This window comes from Trichogramma pretiosum, unplaced genomic scaffold (assembly GCF_000599845.2).
Source record: "Trichogramma pretiosum strain Unisexual culture from Peru unplaced genomic scaffold, Tpre_2.0 scaffold153, whole genome shotgun sequence".
Classification (NCBI taxonomy): domain Eukaryota; kingdom Metazoa; phylum Arthropoda; class Insecta; order Hymenoptera; family Trichogrammatidae; genus Trichogramma; species Trichogramma pretiosum.
This window is the reverse complement of record NW_019641670.1, coordinates 88,490-110,689: the sequence shown is the minus strand read 5'-3', so window position 1 is coordinate 110,689 and position 22,200 is coordinate 88,490. Positions and strand designations below refer to the sequence as shown.

The 22,200-nt window shown below is 39.0% G+C and overlaps 2 protein-coding genes across 2 annotated transcripts; one reads left to right on the top strand and one right to left on the bottom strand.

The window, feature by feature from the left end:
• Positions 1–14,927: 14,927 nt before the first annotated feature.
• LOC106648099 lies at positions 14,928–16,445 on the bottom strand. Its single transcript, XM_023460432.1, has one exon. The coding sequence runs from the start codon at positions 16,443–16,445 to the stop codon at positions 14,928–14,930; it is 1,518 nt and encodes a 505-aa protein (XP_023316200.1).
• Positions 16,446–16,826: 381 nt separating this feature from the next.
• Positions 16,827–17,996, top strand: LOC111694001. Its single transcript, XM_023460431.1, has one exon. It carries the CDS (start codon positions 16,827–16,829, stop codon positions 17,994–17,996), a length of 1,170 nt encoding a protein of 389 aa, XP_023316199.1.
• Positions 17,997–22,200: the final 4,204 nt, after the last annotated feature.

The following is a 22,200-nucleotide window of genomic DNA, read 5'->3' as shown; positions in this document are numbered from 1 at the left end:
AAGTTTGATGGAATTCGAACGATGGCCCTGAAAAGGGCCTTGAGTGCCGTAGAGAACTGTAGAATTCTTGATTTCTACAGTTGGCTGAACAGCACGTCGATTTTTGGCTCAGAGGTTAAGGCCTACGTTTGGAGGTCCTGAAAAGGACCGAGTTTGATGATTCGTTTCAGAGTTCCCCTTTATCCTTGACGGTCGATGTGGCAGTTGAACTCCAGCTCGATATGGTCCGTGGCGATCGCAGTCCCCGCAAGGTCGAGTGATCCGGGTCGGCGCCGCTGCTCGGTGTGCCGGAAGGTCCAGGCAACACTTGCTGATCGATCGGGATCGAGTTGTCCGAGGCTCGAAGTGCCCGATACTTAAGCGCTGGCGGGCACACGTCGCTTAAGGGTATTGGTTCGGCGCCACCTAGCGGCCACTACCGAAGCTTCGAGTCGCTGAGATGGATGTGACGGCAGGAAGGGAAGTGAGAAGAAAAAGTCGTGGCGTTTGAGATAAGTTAAATTCTTTATTTGCGAATTCGTCCCTATCCAGCCAACAACTTAGTGTAACTCGAACGCGTCGAGTTACAAAGACTCGAGAGGAGAGTTGGGCAAACTCCGGATGGGCCAGGAGTTGTGCTCAGCTCAAGAGCTCGCGAGCGAATGCCCGCAGCGGCCAAGCGCGCCGGCTTATATAGCGCGGCGCGGACGGCGCGCGACGCAGCGGCGGCCCCCACCACCGCTGCTGGCAGTTCGCTTCGGTTTGGGGAAAGGCGCCGATCACAGTGAGTCTGAGAAATGGCGCCGATCCGCAAACTCCGGAGTGACTTGCAGTGCGCGTCTAAAATACGCGTTTGGCGTATATCAAGTTCTGCCAACCTGCCTGCCTCCCACTATGATCTCAGTATTCTGAGGGACACTGTTTGCATAACAGCCGAAAGTTACATGTTCCGTTTTAGTTATATTTAACGTTAATTCATTTTTAACAAACCAGTCGTTTAGCGCCTTCAGTTTAACATTCATATTTCGTTGAGCCTGTTCCCATGTTACTTGATAGTCAAGAACGATAGTATCATCCGCAAAAGCATACGTATCCTCACACACATCAAAAAGATCATTTATATAAACTAGGAATAGTAGTGGTCCCAGGTAAGTACCCTGGGGAACCCCTATTTCAATTTTTCTAGACAGACTAGTGGCGCTACCAATTTTAACTCGTTGGGTCCTATTTGATAGATATTGCTTGAAGAGATCAAAAGCGACTCCTCTTATGCCCTCACTCTCCAGTTTTTCCAACAGTATCGTGTGATTGACTGTATCGAAAGCTTTGCTCAGATCAATGAAGGTAGCTATAACGGCATTATCCTTATCAATATTCTCTTAGATGTTATTCAAAATTTTTTCTAATGCCTCAGTTGTACCTGATCCCTTAATAAAACCGTACTGTTTTTTATTAATTCTATTATATTTAATTAGGAAATCATATATTCTGGTATGAATCAGTTTTTCAAATACTTTTGCAATGTTTGATATCAAAGATATTGGTCTATAGTTAGTCACTAGGGTGTCATCACTGGATTTAAAAATAGGTACAACATCAGCTTGTTTTAGTGAGGAGGGCCAAATACCCATCTCTATACAGTCATTAAATATCTCAGTAAGAACAGGACTGATAATGTGACTGATAATTTTTAACACTCGAGAGTGTATATTATCTGAACCACCATTTTTATTTTTCATATCACTTATTACTCTTTGTACTTCAGTACTGGTCACTGGCCACAGGTAAACTGATCTTGAGTTGCGATTTCTTATTAAATGATAATTACTTCTAGCTGGATTAGCGGAACGTATTTTACTGGCTAGTTCTAGTCCAATGTTTGAGAAAAAGTCATTGAAGTGGTTTGCAATGGTATCGGCATCTTCAATAGTATTGTCATTGAATTTAATTTTTTTAACAGGACATTTAGTCTTACAGTTCTTCCCCAGTTTATTATTAATATAATTCCACAATTTTCTAGAATTGCTAGTATTCTTAGTAGCATTTTTTATTTCAAACTCTTTTTTGGCTAGTTTTATTGATTTGTTTAATATTTTTTTATAGTTTTTAAAATTATTTTTATCGCTCACCAAATTAGTATTTTTCCAGATATTATACAAGAACTCTTTATGTTCAATAGATTTAAAGACTGCAGAAGTCATCCAAGGTTTTCTATAAACATATTTTGATTTGCTAATTTTTATTGTAGCCTTATTGATACAGTATTGTATATTTGAGATTAAAAAATTAGTGGAGACCTCAGGATCATTTTTGAAGAAGCACTCAGACCAGTCAATACCTTGTGTAGCAGTGACCAGTTTACTATATTTTAATTTATGAAAGTAATCGATTCTATTTGTAGAAGGTTTGATTATATTAAAACCACAGAAAAGTGGATAATGATCTGTAAACACTTGTGAGTGTTTGATAGCTTTAAGGTCAATGGGAGATTTGGCATAAAAGTTGTCAATACAAGTACCACCATTTTCATTTGGTCTAGTTATCGAGTTAAAAAGAGGTAGATAGCCATGCGAGAGACATTCATTCAGCAGTTCTTCAGGCTCAGGCTCATTACTTAAAATATTAATATTATAGTCGCCAGCAATTATGTGATTTTTTTCTTTGTTATTAATAATCTTTTTCATTACATTTATAAAATCAGTTTTACTAAAATCATGACATCGATAAATAGCCGTAACCAGTATACTTTCGCTTCCATCCAAAAATACAGTACAATTTAAAACCTTAAAAGAGTCATATTCGGTTATACTGGTTTTATGTACCACATCATTGCGGACATGAATTGCAACTCCATCAGCATTATTTATATTTCCATAACTGTAATACAATGTATAATTATCAATAGAATAAATACTCGGGTTTTCAATCTTCCATGTTTCTGAGCAAACAATGATTTGGGGCTTTTTACTTAATCTAGCAATATAGGTTTCAAGCAGAGCTGCATTCACACCCAGTCTTCTTACATTCACAGATAGTATAAACCAGTCATAGTTACTAATTCTCTCATTTAGTTTATTAAGGGTAGAAAATGCAAATTCAGTATTCTCATCTTCAGTTGCAAAGAATGACATTAAGATGCAAATATGGGGCCAAGTAGAGGAGAATTAGAATCTCATGTATTCCAATATGGTGTACATTGCTAAACAGAGATGTGAATGAAGCTCTGCCCACAGTACACGTACGCAAATATCCACTTATACTCATAAACAACATTAAACAGTAACAAAATAACAGTAATTTTACTTTTAATACGTTTGTACTTATAGGTAATTCCTTGGTATACATCACGTTTGCAGGTAGTAGAATATGGATTCTCCAGTAGTCTCTTTGATTATCCATTTAATGGGTTAAAAGAATAGTCTATTTTCTTGATACTATTCCTCAGAATCTCCAAATATGTTTCACATTTGTTTTTATCATCAGCCTTGTGTTTGATATCTCTTGTTTTGTTAAATTTTTTATTATAGGCAATACAATTGCAACACTTAATATTTTCTTTATTGGTACAGTCTTTGGTAGAGTGCGTTCCGGCACATGTTCCACATACAGAAGTTGCAGAGGTGCATTTCTTTGAACGGTGATGACCATGTTTTGAACATTTGTAGCACATAGTGAGGTTAAAATCATCAAAAACTCTGCAGTGACTTGATTCAATGAATATTTTGCTCATACGCATAATTTTTTCATAAGTTAGGGCATTTACAGTAATAAGAAGCGTCCAGTTTCCAGTCTTACTGTTTTGGTACTTATGATCAATGTTTGCTTGGTACTGTTCAAACAAAAAATTATTTCTTAACTTGATATCCTGAATGATATCTTCATTTGATAAATTAGCTGTATCCTGGTCAACATTAACAATTTTAATCTTTGGATCACTTTTCTTTTCCTGTTCAATTGAGGTGTTATTAGACTTGAGAGATTGCAGCAATTTTTCAATCTCAGCAACATCAGCTGATTTGGAGCATTTAACTATGACTTTGTCCTCAGTCTTAAATACACTTTCAAGTTGTACTTTACTTTTAGTTGTTAATAGATTTTTAGTTTTATGTAGTAAGGGCTCCAAACTATCACTGTTTTTATTCTTGAGAATAATTGCAGGGGCATTGTTTTCAATGCGCCTTTCTGGGATTCTACTTGTTACCTGTGAGTAAGAGAAGACCTCTTTATTGGCTACATGTGTTCTCAAAAATGTGTTGTTCTCTCTTAATACCTTATTGTGCTTTGTTAATTCTATATTCATTTCTTTTAAACTTTTATTTTCTATATAATACAGAGAGCAACTTTCGCATTCATTTGATGCCACTTCTTCCATGCGTGGTCGCTTTTTACCAGATACTGTAGAGTCACTATCTGAGATGACAGATGCAGAATCATCGTACATGTCGATATCTGAGATGGTCGTTTCGCCCCTTTCGATGCTTTTTTTGTAGTTCGCAATGAGACATAACTTTTTATCCAAATTTTCAATGATTGTACTACCATCCAGATGTAGAGCTTCAATGCTACTATAGGTTATGTTCTCACTGTGTACTGGACATACCATCGAATTCTTTGAGACGTAAAAGCCTTTTCCTGTTCCGACTAATTTGTTGAAATCTGACCTACACCATGGACTGTCACATAGTATGCAAATCACGATGCCACATTGCCTATTTTTATGACAAACTAAATTATGCAAAGGCGGAATATCACGCGCGTATTTACTCGACCACGCCATCTCGCCATACTCTAAACTACCTACCTTTACTGATTTATCGGTGGGAGATGTGCTGATACACAACACCAAACAAGAGAAAAATCACTTCGCTCTATGTCTCAAGGACGAGAATCCACTTGCACCCTCCACCTGTAAAGCAAATCTCGAAGCTCTTTTCTCTACTCTAAAGGAACTGCTAAAAAAGAAGAAGGTCGAGAAACTCTTTGTGACAAAAACTGAACACCTTTTCGGCCTACAATGGAACGACATTATCGATCTAATGGCCAACATTCTCGAAGGACACCAACTAAAACTTATAATCTGTACCGGTAATCTCACCTATGTATTACCGGAGCAAAGGGACGAAATTTTCGCCGAGTTACACAACTCAGCAATTGGCGGACATCGCGGAGTGTCTAAAACTTACAATAGAATAAAAAGGAAATATCACTGGGAAAATCTCAAAAACGACGTTCATCGTCGAATTCAACAATGTTTAGACTGCCAATTGAAAAAGTTGGTAAGGCTGAAAACACGCCAACCTATGATCATTACTGACACTCCCGGTATACCGTTCGAAAAAATCGCACTTGATATAGTTGGACCTCTCAACAAAAGTAAGGAGGGATTCGAATACATCCTGACTATGCAAGACAATTTCTCTAAATTTTCTCTCGCAGTACCTTTAAAGGACATTTCAGCTATCTCTGTAGCCGACGCTTTCGTAAAGAAATTCATCTGTACCTTCGGCTCTCCAAAAGTAATACTTACCGACCAAGGCTCCAACTTTATGAGTTCCTTGATATGTCGAATGGCTAAACGTTTTAAAATTAAACAAATTAAAACAACCGCCTATCATCCCCAAAGCAATGGCTCCCTCAAAAGGTCACACCATGTTTTAAAAGAATTTATTAAACAATATACGGTCTCAGACGATGACTGGCCCGACTGGGTGGACTTGGCTATCTTGAATTACAACACTAGCGTTCAAGAAAGCACTAAACTAACGCCTTACGAAATAATATTCGGACGACTAGTTAACTTACCTTCCGCTCAACCCTTGCGAGAAAACGATTTACTACCCACTTATCAAGGGTACATGAAAGACCTGGTCGCAAGACTGAACGGACTTCAAAAAATCGCTTACGACAATCTTGTCGCCTCCAAATTCAGAAATAAAAAATACTATGACAGAAAATTAAATCAACAGGAATTCAAGCCTGGTGATTATTTATTCCTCTTACGAAATCAAGCAGGAAAGAAAGACGAAACCTACTCTGGTCCCTTCAAGGTCTTGGAAATCCTAGATAATCATAATATAAGGATTCAAATTAACAACAAAAGCAAAGTAGTTCATGCCAACCGAGCTAGAATCTCCTACATACGTTAATATTATTATAGATGGAAAAGCTCCTCGTCCTCCTGTTAATCACCACCATCATGGGGATCAATAACCTCTACTTAAACGAGAATCTTGATCATAGTCCAGGGATATACTTTGAGAAAGAGGATAACATCCGTTACTATAGTACAAGCTGGGATATTGTTGTGTTCATAGACACTGCCAAACTTACCCAGTCCATGCCCGATATGATAAGAACTCTCACCAAGATACGAGAAACCTGTAAAGATAAAGACATGTGCTTTAAAACCTTACACCGAGTCAACTTCCTCACCGACAGACTCGACCAGTTAATAACCCACTTTTCCCAGACTGTGGAAGCGCTCAAGTATGTAGAACCACTCCCACCAGTTGACGAACTGCGCAACATTCGGAAACGTGCAGTGCCTTTAGGTTTCATCGGGTCTGTAAGTAAATACCTGTTTGGCACCCTGAGCAAAGAAGACGGGGAAAGATACAACGCACAAATTAAGGAGCTGACTCAAAAACAGCTAGATCTGGCAAAAATTGCCAAAGACGATGCTCACCTAGTACACAATAAACTAAATAATCTAGAACACCGAATCAATGGTGAGAGGATGGACATCCAGCGAGCCCTCATAAAACTGAACGAGACAGCAAAGGACTTATACTCCCTAACAAGCGACTGGTACCGTTGGTCATACACAGCAGACGTAAACATGGTCTTGAACGAAGTTGAGTCAATGATAAATCTGTTCGACGATACGTTAAACAACATTTTTGCAATAATTTCATATGCAAGAGTCAACTTATTACATCCAGAACTCATCAACCCCACACAGCTACATAAGGTAATCAGACAGATAGAAGATCACAATGGGGAGATTGAATTTCCCCTACCGATTGACAAAGCCAGAATCGAAAAGTTGACCAACATAGCCGACATAAATCTAGGCTACAAAGATCGAAAGATAGTCGTGAAGGTAAGAATTCCTCTGTTGGAGAAAAATCCTACGTACTTATACCGAATGCACTCCGTACCCATAGCCCAGAGATTACATGACGCTAAAATATCTGCAAGTGTCAAACCGAGATCCAAATACATCGCGGTTAACGAGCACGCTCAATGTTACAGCTTTCTCAACGTAGATGACTTACAGGACTGTAAGCAAGACCATCATAGAAAAATATGTCCAAGAAAACACCTCATGATAGAAGCGAGTACTGTGGCAGACTGTGAGTACATGCTTCTGCACAAACCTAGCCTTGCCAACCTTTCTGAATGCAACCTAATGATAACATTCGAGAATCGAGACACGTGGATACATCTAGACACGATAAACGGATGGTTATACTCGCTCAAAGACGAACACAGTCTACTTATCAGCTGTGAGGACCAAAAAGGCTATGTGACACTACAAGGAGTTGGGATCTTGCAACTTAAGCCTAAATGTCAAGCTAAATATAAACATATCACCATCACGTCACAACAAGGAATTGGTGAATCCATACAATTCTTTTATCTTCCAAACTTGAGGCTAAACGTCAGTTTTATTGACCCAGAACTGCCAAAGAAAATCGATTACGTAATGCCGACACTCCCGCATGAACAACAAAGCGAGGACACCGAAATGGCTTTCAAGGAGATCCAAAGACGCTACGAACAATTGATACAGATTGACCAAACAGACGTATTACACAAGTACACTACCTACTCAGCCATCACAGGGGCTTGGATATTAATCCTCGTTTGCGGTTTAGGATTATACATAATATATCATCTGCATAAGCAAAATAAGTACGAGATCCTCCAAAGAAGAAGAGAAGATGGCACAGAAGGTGAACAACACCAGATGGAAGAAGAAAGGGAATAATCGGAACGCACGGGTACAAGAGACAAGAAGAAGACGAGCAAAAGAAGAAGAAGCAACGTCCAACCCTTTTTCCCTTCCCTTAGCATATGTCGAAATAATGTCATTTAATAACAACGAATTATTCATAAATTAATACCGTCATTTAACCCATTAACGCGCAAAAGTGCAATTTTGTGCATGAATTTTCCGTTGTAAAAAAATTATAGATAAAGTCAAAATATTTTCTTGAAAATCGATACCCAGGGGTTTTTTGGTATGCTCATTCAGTATCCGGTGTTATTTTTGCGATAAATAAACATTATCATCGTTTATTTTGCCATTAAAAACAAAAAACGTGATTTTTTGACTCAAAATTTTTTTTCAAAGTCGATTTTCTACCTTGCCTTGCCTTCGGAGGGTTCCCATAACACCAGAAATCGTGCACTTTTTCTCTGAACCTTCGAAAAATGCGCTGCCGCGATTTTTATCTTGCCCCTATATTTCTAAAATGGCGAATTTATACTGATCAGCGGTATAAAAATTCACTCATTTTTTACTCAGAACCTATTTTACATGCGCTAAATATGAACTCAAAAGTACAATTTGGAGTGTGAAAACTTATTTGAAATCGTTTAGAGAATACGTGCGAATTTTTTCAGAATTTTTCAGATGACTTTGAAAATTTTGCAAAATACGACCATTTCCCGGCCTGTCAAAAAAATCCAAAATGTTCCAAAAAAAATCTGAAAAATTCTGAAAAAATTATTAAAAAATTCTAAAAAAAATTCACATGTATTCTTTGAACAAATTTGAACACTTTTGATTGTATGACTTTCTTTTATGAAGTCAATAATTTACAAATAAAAAATAAGGCAATTTTCATATCGCTGCTCGGTATAAATTCGCCATTTTAGAAATATAGGGGCAAGATAAAAATCGCGGCAGCGCATTTTTCGAAGGTTCAGAGAAAAAGTGCACGATTTCTGGTATTATGGGAACCCTCCGAAGGCAAGGCAAGGTAGAAAATCGACTTTGAAAAAAAATTTTGAGTCAAAAAATCACGTTTTTTGTTTTTAATGGCAAAATAAACGATGATAATGTTTATTTATCGCAAAAATAACACTGGATACTGAATGAGCATACCAAAAAACCCCTGGGTATGGATTTTCAAGAAAATATTTTGACTTTATCTATAATTTTTTTACAACGGAAAATTCATGCACAAAATTGCACTTTTGCGCGTTAATGGGTTAAACTCACTTGCTCATCAACAAAAATTGCCGAAATTTAAAAAACTACTAAAAACTCTAATAGCATATCTACCTCATTCACTAATTCAACTTAACAATTAACCTCATCTCTCTCCGTAGATAGAACTAACTCAAAAATAGAAATTTTTTTATATATATACTTGTCACTATAACCATTATTATGTTAAATAGTCTATAAGAAAAATGACAGACAAAGGTAATAACCAAGCAGAAAACAACATCAACCCAATGCCACCACGGCAAGGAGGAGAGGTGGCCCACCAAAGGCAGAGGCCTCAGCAAGAAGATGACTGGCCGAACTTGAACGCGCCCCATTTTCATGCTGAGCCCCGGGTACGTCGAAATAAGGCAGAAAAGCGCCGGGCCCGAAAGAACCGTCAACGTCTGCACGGCCGTGGACGACCACAAAACCACCTCCCGAAAGAAGCGGGTCCACCCACACCTAGCCAGCCTCCCGCAAACCAAGACAACGCCTGGTTAGCCGAATTCGTCAGAAACAGGGAAGAAACCAGGTCAGCCAGAGAGGAAGAAGCAAGACGGCGAGGAGCCGTAGTGCTTAACATAAATGCCTAAATAGAAAATTTTTTTCGTTGTTTCTTTTCTTATCTTGTCAACTTCTTGTTAAATCCAACTGTATTTAGCATCTAAGAATTGTACTTCAACATTGCCGTACGGACCTTATAAAACTTGTCGTACGTAGAGAATTATTTTAAAAAGACATTAATCTAACATGTAACTAAATATTCCACAAACTTTTGTATGTTATTCCTACAATATAAAAATCCTCAAATATGTACAAACTAAAAAATGAATTCACATTGTAATTAGCTGAACTTGTTACAAGGACCATTTATCAAGAACATTTATCAAAAGTTTGAAACAATCCTTACTATACGGGACTATTGGGTTAATTTGGAGTTGAAGTACGTACTCTAGTTGTCATCATTCTGCCATTATTATAAACAAGACAATACGGATCGCTTTTTCTCTTTGACTCATGTATTAACACTTTAAACCTCCGTTGCTGCGCACCAATATTTCCAAGGCCGAAACAACTTCTGATGATGGCCGACCCAACATGGAAATTATTAAAACCCTTGGATTATTTCAAACGCAGGTATCAGTTCCAGGTTTATTTCGGACGAAAGAATCAAACTAAGGGTTATTTTGGATGGAACAAACCACTCTTGGGTTATTTTAGGTATTTAAGTATGCACTTGTGAGTTATTATACGACATGAATTCTTTCATGCTAGTTTTCCATGCATTTTCCAAAGCACGCATTTATCAAAAGTGTGAAACAATCCTTACTATACGGGACTATTGGGTTAATTTGGAGTTGAAGTACGTACTCTAGTTGTCATCATTCTGGCATTATTATAAACAAGTCAATACGGATCGCTTTTTCTCTTTGACTCATGTATCACTTTAAACCTCTGTCTCTGCGCACCAATATTTCCAAGGTCGAAACAACTTCTGATCTACCCATTATGGAAATTATTTAAACCTTTGGATTATTTCAAACGCAGGTATAAGTTCGAGGTCGTAATAGGCCAGAGGTCGTTGAACGTCGTAATCGTCGTTCAACGACTACCGTTTATTTTTTAGAATAAGGGCGTTTGCAGGTTTTAAACCGTATGTATTTAGATTAAGTCATTTCCATACCCTTTCAACTTTATCGATGTTGATCAAAGATTTTAGTAATAGTAGATTGATAAACTGTAAAAGCAATTACCAATGTAAGAAAAATATAATATTACGTATAATCAAGATATTAAACGTAATTTTGCTGACAAAGTGGTACTGTTATAAAGATTTATGTATTTGTAATCGTTGTTCCTCCAGTAATGTTCATTTTTTAGAATAAGAGCGTTTGTAGGTTTTAAAGCACATGTACTTAGATTAAGTAATTACCACAACCTTTTTATCTTATTAATGTTAATCAAAGATTTTAGTAATAATAGATTTTTTAACTATTAAAGTATTTACCAAAGTATACAAAAATGAATATTACGCATTATTAGGATATTAAACGTCATTATGCTGACAAAGTGGTACTGGTATAAAGATTAAGTGTTTAATCGCCTAGCGATTTTCATTATATTTGTTCGTTAATAAACGCAATTTTATTAAAAAGAAATAATACATGTCTTGAATATAAATTTTTATTATCCTGTCGGTCATCCTGCTGATCCTTCCCTGTTTCCTTGATTTTAGATAATGCGTTATAGCATTTACGGAAACGCGATCTGGCCGGCCATCAGTTCCGGTCATTAGGCTTAGTCCCGTTGGCTGTGGGATCGCGGGGTAGAGATCGTGTTTCGGTACTTACCAATGTAAAATAGGTCACTCGCAAAAATTCGTACAAGTCCCTGGCCAGTGCAAAGTTGGTTTTCCCGTAGCGATGAAATTCGCAGGCTGCGCCTTTGTTTTAGCGTTCTTATTCCGGAGATTAATAAATTACAGGTGTTATAAAAATAAAACAATCATTTGATCTTAATATGTTTTTATTTGGTAAATAAAGTAACAATCAAGTCACAATTGACGGAAACTGTGCCTCTTAATTAGATTCGTTTCTTTCCGCTTTCTAAGCTCGTACAAGAACCCTTCTGTCTCTCAATAAAATACTATAATAATGTAACATGCATTTGTAATTGTTTTCGCTGCCCGAATCCAAGTATTGTACGTAATCTCCAAAGTCGAATGCCCTCAAATCCCCCAACGCCACGTTATCTTCGCGCAAACCGCGTGTTGTAGGATACGTAACTATCGCTCTCGAATTCGTTAATCCCGTATACATATAAGGCACCGTAGGTAGATTTTTTCTGGATAAGAGTAACAAATCGTATTTTTCCGGTAATTTAACAGTCCTACGACCACCACGACACTTGGGCGCGTTCGGCTTGTGCGATTTGACTCGCGTGAAGTGTTTGGATTTTGGGATTTTCCGCCGTTTACGTCCTTTGGTAATTTCGACAACGGTGCCGCTCTCAGTATCATCGGGCACGACCGGCTCGCAACTGGAATCCAATGCAGTGTCATCTGTTTCAGTCCCAGGGCCAACCACGTCCGTATCCTCGTTGCTCTCATCGGCTTTCGTTATTTCGAAGGTATCTCTGTAACCCGTATTGGAGATTACGGTATCATCGGATTCTGCTTCATCGTCGCCAATCGTAAAATCGGGTAATGACTGATCGATCGGTGGGGCGACCGAGTCCACAAAATTAATGTATTCTTCGGTCGTTTCATTGGCCTTGACTATGTTGTTGAGTACGACCTTACGTGCGTCGGGTTCACTCGTTCCTTCAACCGTAATCACGAAAGTGGCGATTGTTTTTCCCTCTTTACTGAAACGCGTGAATTAAAATTATATCGTCAGACGGTTTACTTATGCTTACGTAAACACCGATATCAACTTACTCGATGATTTTGTGTATGGCTCTCTGATCCCCCTCTATTGGACATTCCGCGGGTACGGCCGCGACCAATTTCGGCCGCGCTTTCGCCGTAACATCAGCAATATCCTGTACAATTTCGGCATCAATTGAAGACGGATCGATGGCAGGGATAGGTCCGACGAGTGGCTTCAAAGGTACTTCCGGCGACATTTTTGGATCTACCAAATCTTCGACCGCGTCGATGTAACCAGCGGCGAAAGCTTGCAGATTCCGATTTAATTCATTGTCTTCATTGGTGATCTGCAAAGTTTGCAGATATGCTTCGGAAAATTCGCGGGTTCCATATATGAACGCCTCATACGGTATGTTCACTGGTAGATCGCAGGAACGTAATCTGTAAGTAAGAAAATCTAACTTTATTTGCACGACTCCGAATGAGAATGGTATTGGTACTTACTCAAGTCGACAAAACCAAAATCGCAGCAGAGTTAACGTGTGCCGGTGCGTGTACGGTTTTAAATATATTTCCCTGTGGTTTAACAGGAATCGTAATTCCTTCCTAAACCGTTTTCCGTTAAATCGCCCGATTATTGCCTTCATTTCATTCGACGTTGGTAATCGGTCCGGAGCACTCAATGTCTTCCCCTTGTCGTACTTATTACGCTGGGACTCGTTCGGTTCTTGAAGGAAGATACGCTGAAGTATGAGATCGCACGCCTCCAAGACGTTAAAAGGAACGCAGGTCTCGGCCTTCTGGTACAACAACCTATGATTACTGCGACTGTAAATACGAATATCGAATTAGTAGGTGACGGATCCAGATTGTTTCAGAATTTACTTACTAGTTATACAGCATAACGGCGAATATGAAGCCGGATGAGACGCAATACGGCTCCAAATACCGTAATCGCATTCGCGAAAACTTGTGAGCTATCTGTACAATATCGATTTTATTCAAGCTGGCCGGGGTCCTCGTCGGTTTATCCTTTATCAGGTCACAATTCTTTAGCCACGTGCTATGTACTTTGTGTAATTTGGCAGTGGTCATATACGAAGGTACAGGTATTTCCCCGTTTTCGCTGTATTCGACCTTAAAATACGCTATCAGTCTAGCCACCGTCAGAGGTCGATTATTGAATTCGTTGACGTCAAATTTCAATTTGCGGTTGGTTTTTTTCTTCTGTGAAGTACTCGCCTTCGGCATTATGATGGTAACTACTAAACTCAAAAGTAATGATAAGTTAGTTGAAAAAACCCAGATTTTTCAACGTAATGTAATTACTGGCACAAACTGATGGTACAAAAATAATAATCTAGCATTCGCTAGTCAATCGGTTTAGGCAATAAGGGACAACACTTTTTTGTGTGTCATTCGACAAGAAATTTGTCGATCGTCAAATTTTATTTTGCAACGTTTCGTCTAGCATGATTCTAGACCTCTTCAGGCTATAACAAACAAGTTTAGACATAAATATACAACACTTTTACAATCACTTTCTTATTAACGAGTACATACCATGTTGCGAGTCGATGTAATACTAAAACTAAATTAACAATATCAAGACTTATATTCAAAATTGACCGTATATAAACATATTTACAAAAATAGGCCACGATACGCTACGCTCAAACCTCGTGTATCTTCTCTTTTGTTAATAGCAGAGACGTTGTTTTTGATGTAAAACATTTCTGCGATGAGCCTTTTAAACCAATTATTTTCAGTATGTAGAATGCTGACGTTCTTGAAATCAAACTCATGTGCATGTTCCAATGAGTGCAGTCTCACTACTGATTTCGGATCTTTGTTGTTTTTGTGTTCACTGATACGTTTCTTCAGTGCTCTCTTAGTTTCACCTACATATGTTGCATCGCATGACTTGCATTCAAATTTATATACCGAGTTTACACGGTCCAGCTTTTTCGTATTGTCTTTTCCTAATACAATGATGTCGTTAAGCTTATTATTTATCGATGGAATGATTTTGATGCCGTATTTCTTTAGTAAGAGCGATGTGTGCCTGACGAAGTGCTGATTGTATGGTAACGTCAGACACAAGCGACTCCTATCACGAGAATCCAGCCCGTTCACAGATCGTAGATTATTTTTACAACGTATGCTTATTTTTCTTCTTTCCACAAATCTATCGATGAAGTGATCGGGATATGAATTCTTACGCAAGATGTCACGAACCACACGTAAATTACCTGCGTGAAATCTTTTATCTGAGAGCATTAAAGCTCTGTCTACCAGATTGTACACCGTGTTAATTTTAAGATTTTTCGGGTGGTTAGAATTAAAACTCACTGTTCATTGTGACGCTATATCTTTTCTGTACCAGTTGGTGACAATACGTGATCCAATCCTAATGAATTGCACGTCTAAGAAGTTCAGATGATTATCGGTTTCAACTTCATGTGTGAACTTGATATGTGTATTTTGTTTATTAAAGATCTTCAAAATGGTATCAACATGATTGATGTGTACACATGCGAAACCATCGTCGACATATCTGTACGAAAACAACGGAACGATGCCAAATTCATCTTTCAGTCTTCTCCAGCACTCCGACTCCAAATCAGCAAGAACCAAATCAGCGTAGAAAGGACTGATGTTAGATCCCATCGGAGAGCCGGCGATCTGCTTGTAATACTTTCCATTAAACGAAAAATACACATTGTTAAACAAGAACTTCGTACACTCTATGACCTCCGCAAAGGGTATCTTTGAATTTTTACAAATCTCATTGTATCTGCGGTCTAAGCTTGATAAAACGTCCTCCAACATAACATTGGTGAACAAAGATACAACATCCATAGAAATAAAAATGTAATTAGGTGGTACTTCAATATTCTTGATTTTTTCAATTAACTCAAAGCTATTATTGATGTGAGACGGAGGATTGCTGAAACACGATTTTAAGTTTTTGTACAAGACAGAAGCTAAAAAACTAGTAGGGCTATTAATTGTAGAGATAATCGGTCTAAAAGCCAAAGATGGTTTGTGTATTTTAGGCAAGCCGTAACACTTAGCCAGTGTGGTGTTTGTCTGAGTGAGAGCTCTGTTTTTATATTTATATTCCAAAAATTCATTGTCGTTCAAGTGTCGTAGAAAACCGTAAACGTTAGCCTGCAATTCTTCCAAGGGATTCCGTGATACTCTGCGGTATGTTTTTGGATCACTAAGCATTTCTTTCATGATTCTGATGTACTCCGACTTTTGCAAGCAAACGGTTACATTTCCTTTATCAGAGTTTGTAAAGAAAATGTCAGGATGATTTTTTAGAAATAGTCTAGCAGATTTTACTTTTTCTTGAGTCGCAATTACTGTCTCGTCAATGCGCTCATATTTATTGCGATGGTATTTGATAGAAGATGCAATTTTTTCCCTTATTGTTTCCTTGATGTTGGAATCCAAATCAACCCTACTCAAGCCAAATTCTACATTCTTTACAACACTGACTATGTCCGATTCCGACATTTTGCTGTTGGTAACAGAAAACTTCGGGCCGAGAGATACCAACTCGATCACATCTTCTGGTACTCTCACACTAGTCAGATTGACAAAATCTTTCTTGTACGAAATGTTTCCGTGTCTGGCAGTCGGGACACATTGCACACGAGTAAGATGGTTGAATTTTTTCTTATATTGACGTTCTAGAGAAGACGAGATTTTGCGAGCAACGAGATTAGATCGATAAAAGAAATCGACTCTGGTCTCATCGGGAATGTTGGTAGACTTTATGTCTCGTATGAGATATCCCATTTTTCTCCATAAAAAATTGCGATGAAAGAAGGCATCTCTAATCTCTATGTTCAGTAACGCCATAATCCTCTGAGATGGAATGGAAAAATGATGGTGACTTCCTGGGGCCAATTTCTGATCTATGGCCAGTATGATTAAGTTGCTTCATCGTGTTCACGATTTGCCGTATCTTAATGTACAAAAATAATAATCTAGCATTCGCTAGTCAATCGGTTTAGGCAATAAGATCGATCTAATCTCGTTGCTCGCAAAATCTCGTCTTCTCTAGAACGTCAATATAAGAAAAAATTCAACCATCTTACTCGTGTGCAATGTGTCCCGACTGCCAGACACGAAAACATTTCGTACAAGAAAGATTTTGTCAATCTGACTAGTGTGAGAGTACCAGAAGATGTGATCGAGTTGGTATCTCTCGGCCCGAAGTTTTCTGTTACCAACAGCAAAATGTCGGAATCGGACATAGTCAGCGTTGTAAAGAATGTAGAATTTGGCTTGAGTAGGGTTGATTTGGATTCCAACATCAAGGAAAAAATAAGGGAAAAAATTGCATCTTCTATCAAATACCATCGCAATAAATATGAGCGCATTGACGAGACAGTAATTGCGACTCAAGGAAAAGTAAAATCTGCTAGACTATTTCTAAAAAATCATCCTGACATTTTCTTTACAAACTCTGATAAAGGAAATGTAACCGTTTGCTTGCAAAAGTCGGAGTACATCAGAATCATGAAAGAAATGCTTAGTGATCCAAAAACATACCGCAGAGTATCACGGAATCCCTTGGAAGAATTGCAGGCTAACGTTTACGGTTTTCTACGACACTTGAACGACAATGAATTTTTGGAATATAAATATAAAAACAGAGCTCTCACTCAGACAAACACCACACTGGCTAAGTGTTACGGCTTGCCTAAAATACACAAACCATCTTTGGCTTTTAGACCGATTATCTCTACAATTAATAGCCCTACTAGTTTTTTAGCTTCTGTCTTGTACAAAAACTTAAAATCGTGTTTCAGCAATCCTCCGTCTCACATCAATAATAGCTTTGAGTTAATTGAAAAAATCAAGAATATTGAAGTACCACCTAATTACATTTTTATTTCTATGGATGTTGTATCTTTGTTCACCAATGTTATGTTGGAGGACGTTTTATCAAGCTTAGACCGCAGATACAATGAGATTTGTAAAAATTCAAAGATACCCTTTGCGGAGGTCATAGAGTGTACGAAGTTCTTGTTTAACAATGTGTATTTTTCGTTTAATGGAAAGTATTACAAGCAGATCGCCGGCTCTCCGATGGGATCTAACATCAGTCCTTTCTACGCTGATTTGGTTCTTGCTGATTTGGAGTCGGAGTGCTGGAGAAGACTGAAAGATGAATTTGGCATCGTTCCGTTGTTTTCGTACAGATATGTCGACGATGGTTTCGCATGTGTACACATCAATCATGTTGATACCATTTTGAAGATCTTTAATAAACAAAATACACATATCAAGTTCACACATGAAGTTGAAACCGATAATCATCTGAACTTCTTAGACGTGCAATTCATTAGGATTGGATCACGTATTGTCACCAACTGGTACAGAAAAGATATAGCGTCACAATGAACAGTGAGTTTTAATTCTAACCACCCGAAAAATCTTAAAATTAACACGGTGTACAATCTGGTAGACAGAGCTTTAATGCTCTCAGATAAAAGATTTCACGCAGGTAATTTACGTGTGGTTCGTGACATCTTGCGTAAGAATTCATATCCCGATCACTTCATCGATAGATTTGTGGAAAGAAGAAAAATAAGCATACGTTGTAAAAATAATCTACGATCTGTGAACGGGCTGGATTCTCGTGATAGGAGTCGCTTGTGTCTGACGTTACCATACAATCAGCACTTCGTCAGGCACACATCGCTCTTACTAAAGAAATACGGCATCAAAATCATTCCATCGATAAATAATAAGCTTAACGACATCATTGTATTAGGAAAAGACAATACGAAAAAGCTGGACCGTGTAAACTCGGTATATAAATTTGAATGCAAGTCATGCGATGCAACATATGTAGGTGAAACTAAGAGAGCACTGAAGAAACGTATCAGTGAACACAAAAACAACAAAGATCCGAAATCAGTAGTGAGACTGCACTCATTGGAACATGCACATGAGTTTGATTTCAAGAACGTCAGCATTCTACATACTGAAAATAATTGGTTTAAAAGGCTCATCGCAGAAATGTTTTACATCAAAAACAACGTCTCTGCTATTAACAAAAGAGAAGATACACGAGGTTTGAGCGTAGCGTATCGTGGCCTATTTTTGTAAATATGTTTATATACGGTCAATTTTGAATATAAGTCTTGATATTGTTAATTTAGTTTTAGTATTACATCGACTCGCAACATGGTATGTACTCGTTAATAAGAAAGTGATTGTAAAAGTGTTGTATGTTTATGTCTAAACTTGTTTGTTATAGCCTGAAGAGGTCTAGAATCATGCTAGACGAAACGTTGCAAAATAAAATTTGACGATCGACAAATTTCTTGTCGAATGACACACAAAAAAGTGTTGTCCCTTATTGCCTAAACCGATTGACTAGCGAATGCTAGATTATTATTTTTGTACATTAAGATACGGCAAATCGTGAACACGATGAAGCAACTTAATCAAACTGATGGTATTGATAATTGACTAAACAAAACTGTTTATTAATTCACTTTTAGGTCATGGCTCCGATGCGTGCGGTCTGACTGTTGCGACCCGACTGAGCCGAGTGAATCTCGCCTCCTTCCATTTATACCCGCGGCACATGACATTGGTGGTGGGGGCAATGTTTTGGGGGGTGTTGCTTAGCAACGGGCTTCGCTCCGCCCACTCGGCCACCAATCATCGATCAGACGCATTGTCATTGGTCGCTTGGAGTGGCGCTGATGGGTATAAATACCGGGTGGATCGGACGCGGAGCTCAGTTGAGACCCAGAGCTCGACGTGTCGACATCCCCAGTCCTCGGCTTCGACGTGGCAACCTAGTGACCTAGCAGTGTCAGGAACGACCTGGTGACAAATATAACTTTGGTGAATACGCAAACAAAAAAAACAATCTAAAGTGCTACTGTAATCGTTGGTCGTGAACAAGTGCCGGTAATTGACATTTACGTGAAAATCTTGGTGCTGTTATAGTGTTGTGTTTACCAAAGTGACTTACGGCCGATTGGCTATGTTCGCATCGACATGTCCAATCGTCGTACCCTAAGCGAACTGTTGGAAAATTATCACCTCTTTAAGTTGCGTCATCTTATACAGACTTTTTACTGGAGGAACAACGATTACGAATACATAAATCTTTATAACAGTACCACTTTGTCAGCACAATTACGTTTAATATCTTAATTATGCGTAATATTATATTTTTCTTACATTGGTAATTGCTTTTACAGTTTATCAATCTACTATTACTAAAATCTTTGATCAACATCGATAAAGTTGAAAGGGTATAGAAATTACTTAATCTAAGTACATACGGGTTGAAACCTGCAAACGCCCTTATTCTAAAAAATGAACGGTAGTCGTTGAACGACGATTACAAATACATAAATCTTGTTTTAACAAAAACACTTCGAATCCTTTAAATACTGTACATATTAAGTTTTAACAGTTGTTTAACAAAACATTGATCATTTATCACTCAATCTTGACCGTTGGACAAGTCGTACGAATTTCCCAACGATTCGGCCAATTTCCCGAGGGCCTCGGGATTGCGAACCGCACTGCGATCTGATGTACTAGGAGTTACCTTTCCAACTTCGCCAACTTGCGACAGATTCTTGCTAATATTTAATATTGTCATAAAGTCAGGATTTTTCGCCAGCATTTGGCCCAACATCTGTGACAAATCCTGATTTTTGGCGACGACTGGTGTCGGAACGTTTTGCAAGTCGCCTCCTTTTGATTTGGTATTTACGTAAGGCGGGCTATCATCGTTCGACAAGTGAAGATCCGATTCGATTACCAATATGTCATCCGTCGCGCTATTGCCCGTTTTATCGACGATCTGCGACGCCGGGATCGATTGACTCAATTTTACGGTCGCTTGCGATCAGTCAATGGAGTCTTCATCTTCCGACCCGTACGTTAAATGAGCCTTGGCGAGTTTCTTTTGCAATTTCAGGGTGAGCTGCTTTTTCGACGATTTGGAAGTCGGCGTACGAGTCGACTTACTGTTTCCGTCATTACGAGTCGACGAAGGTGATCTCGAAGACGTGGACGATTTACGGGCCTTCTTCTCCGAGGAACCACCGACGGGCGAGCGACTGGACGAATGCGACTTGCGTTTCAAGTTGCTGTCGCGCTTGATCGATTTGTCCCCATCATTTCTCGTCGGACTATCGACGCGAAACTCGTCCAACGAACTTTCACGTTCGATCGTTTGCCGATCCTCCTGCGACTTCGGTTTGCTGTGGTGGTTCGTTGCTTGTCCGTTTACTGGAACATTGTTAGGCTTTGGCGTCGACAGGCAAAGGGGGTTCAACACGAACTGCTTCGTTGGCTGGGCGATCAGTTGGAGCGGCTTCTTCTCTCCGACGATTTTTTTCGTCCTGGCTACGACGCCCTTATTCTTCATGGAATTACCTGTACATGAGAAACATGTTTTCATTAGAATGGATGAGAAATTGTTTACTATCGACGTGGTTCAGTAAACACGAATATCAATTTCAAAACGACACTTACGATTATCGCGCGGCGGGATTTGGGTCGGGTGAGCGAATGCGCCATCTGAACCTTGCGACACTAGATCAATCGTCGCGTCGGATTTGTCGCACTTTGTCTTCCTATTTACTCGATGCTCGGACTCATAATCCGAATCCTCATCGTCCGAAAATTTGGGCTTGGGTTTGGTTTTAGTACCTGCAATTGTAATCGTAATTACTACATTGAACAAACGAGCGTTAGACTATACTATTAATGCACGATGTTACATACCTTCACCGCCGGCTGTCGACGACGTTCCTGCTTTGGCATTTACGAATTGAGCAGAAGTACTCGGGATCACCTCGATGATTTCGCAGCCGTGGTTCTCCTTGTCATCGAAAATTTCCTTCGTGGGCATCGGATGCGCCTCGTTGCCGAATGTCTTGACGTAGTCTTCACCTTGGATGCTGCCGGAACCCGTCGCCGCCACTTCATCGGTCATTACTTTTCCGAAGTTTTTGTGATGGGTTGTAAAGGCGGTTTTGGACCTTTCGAAGCTATTGGAATACAAAAATTGTACCATTAATTGCGCACAGAAACACAGACGTATACGTAAATTGTAATACAAAGTTCAGTACTCACGCTCTATCGGCATATTTCTTTAGGATCTCGGAGTCGTTGATTCTTGCATCCGTCATGCTATGCGGTATCATGAATCGATCTTTCGTGGTTCCGTTTATACGGATTGCCTCAGCCTTCAATTGTTCAAAGTCCTCCGGGGTGCTTGTGGAAACGAGCTTCCGAATCATCTGCGTTGAGCGATACGCGAGCGCCACGTACAAGGACCCTTCGTCGACCTCCGTACAACGAGCGGTCAAGGCATCGGCCATGCAATTCTTTGCGTACTCGTAAAAGCCACTTTTGCGTATTTGCACACGCAAATACGAACCGGAATAGGTCATAGTACCGCATGTTCTGATGGTATCGCGCACGCCGGTGGTACTCGTTACGTTGACTAAATAATAAAAAATGATTGTATTGATTAAGATCATATGACAAGGAGCTTACGTAATTACTAAACGTGAATATCGACTTACATAATTCCTCGAGCGTAAGGCTCGTGAACGTC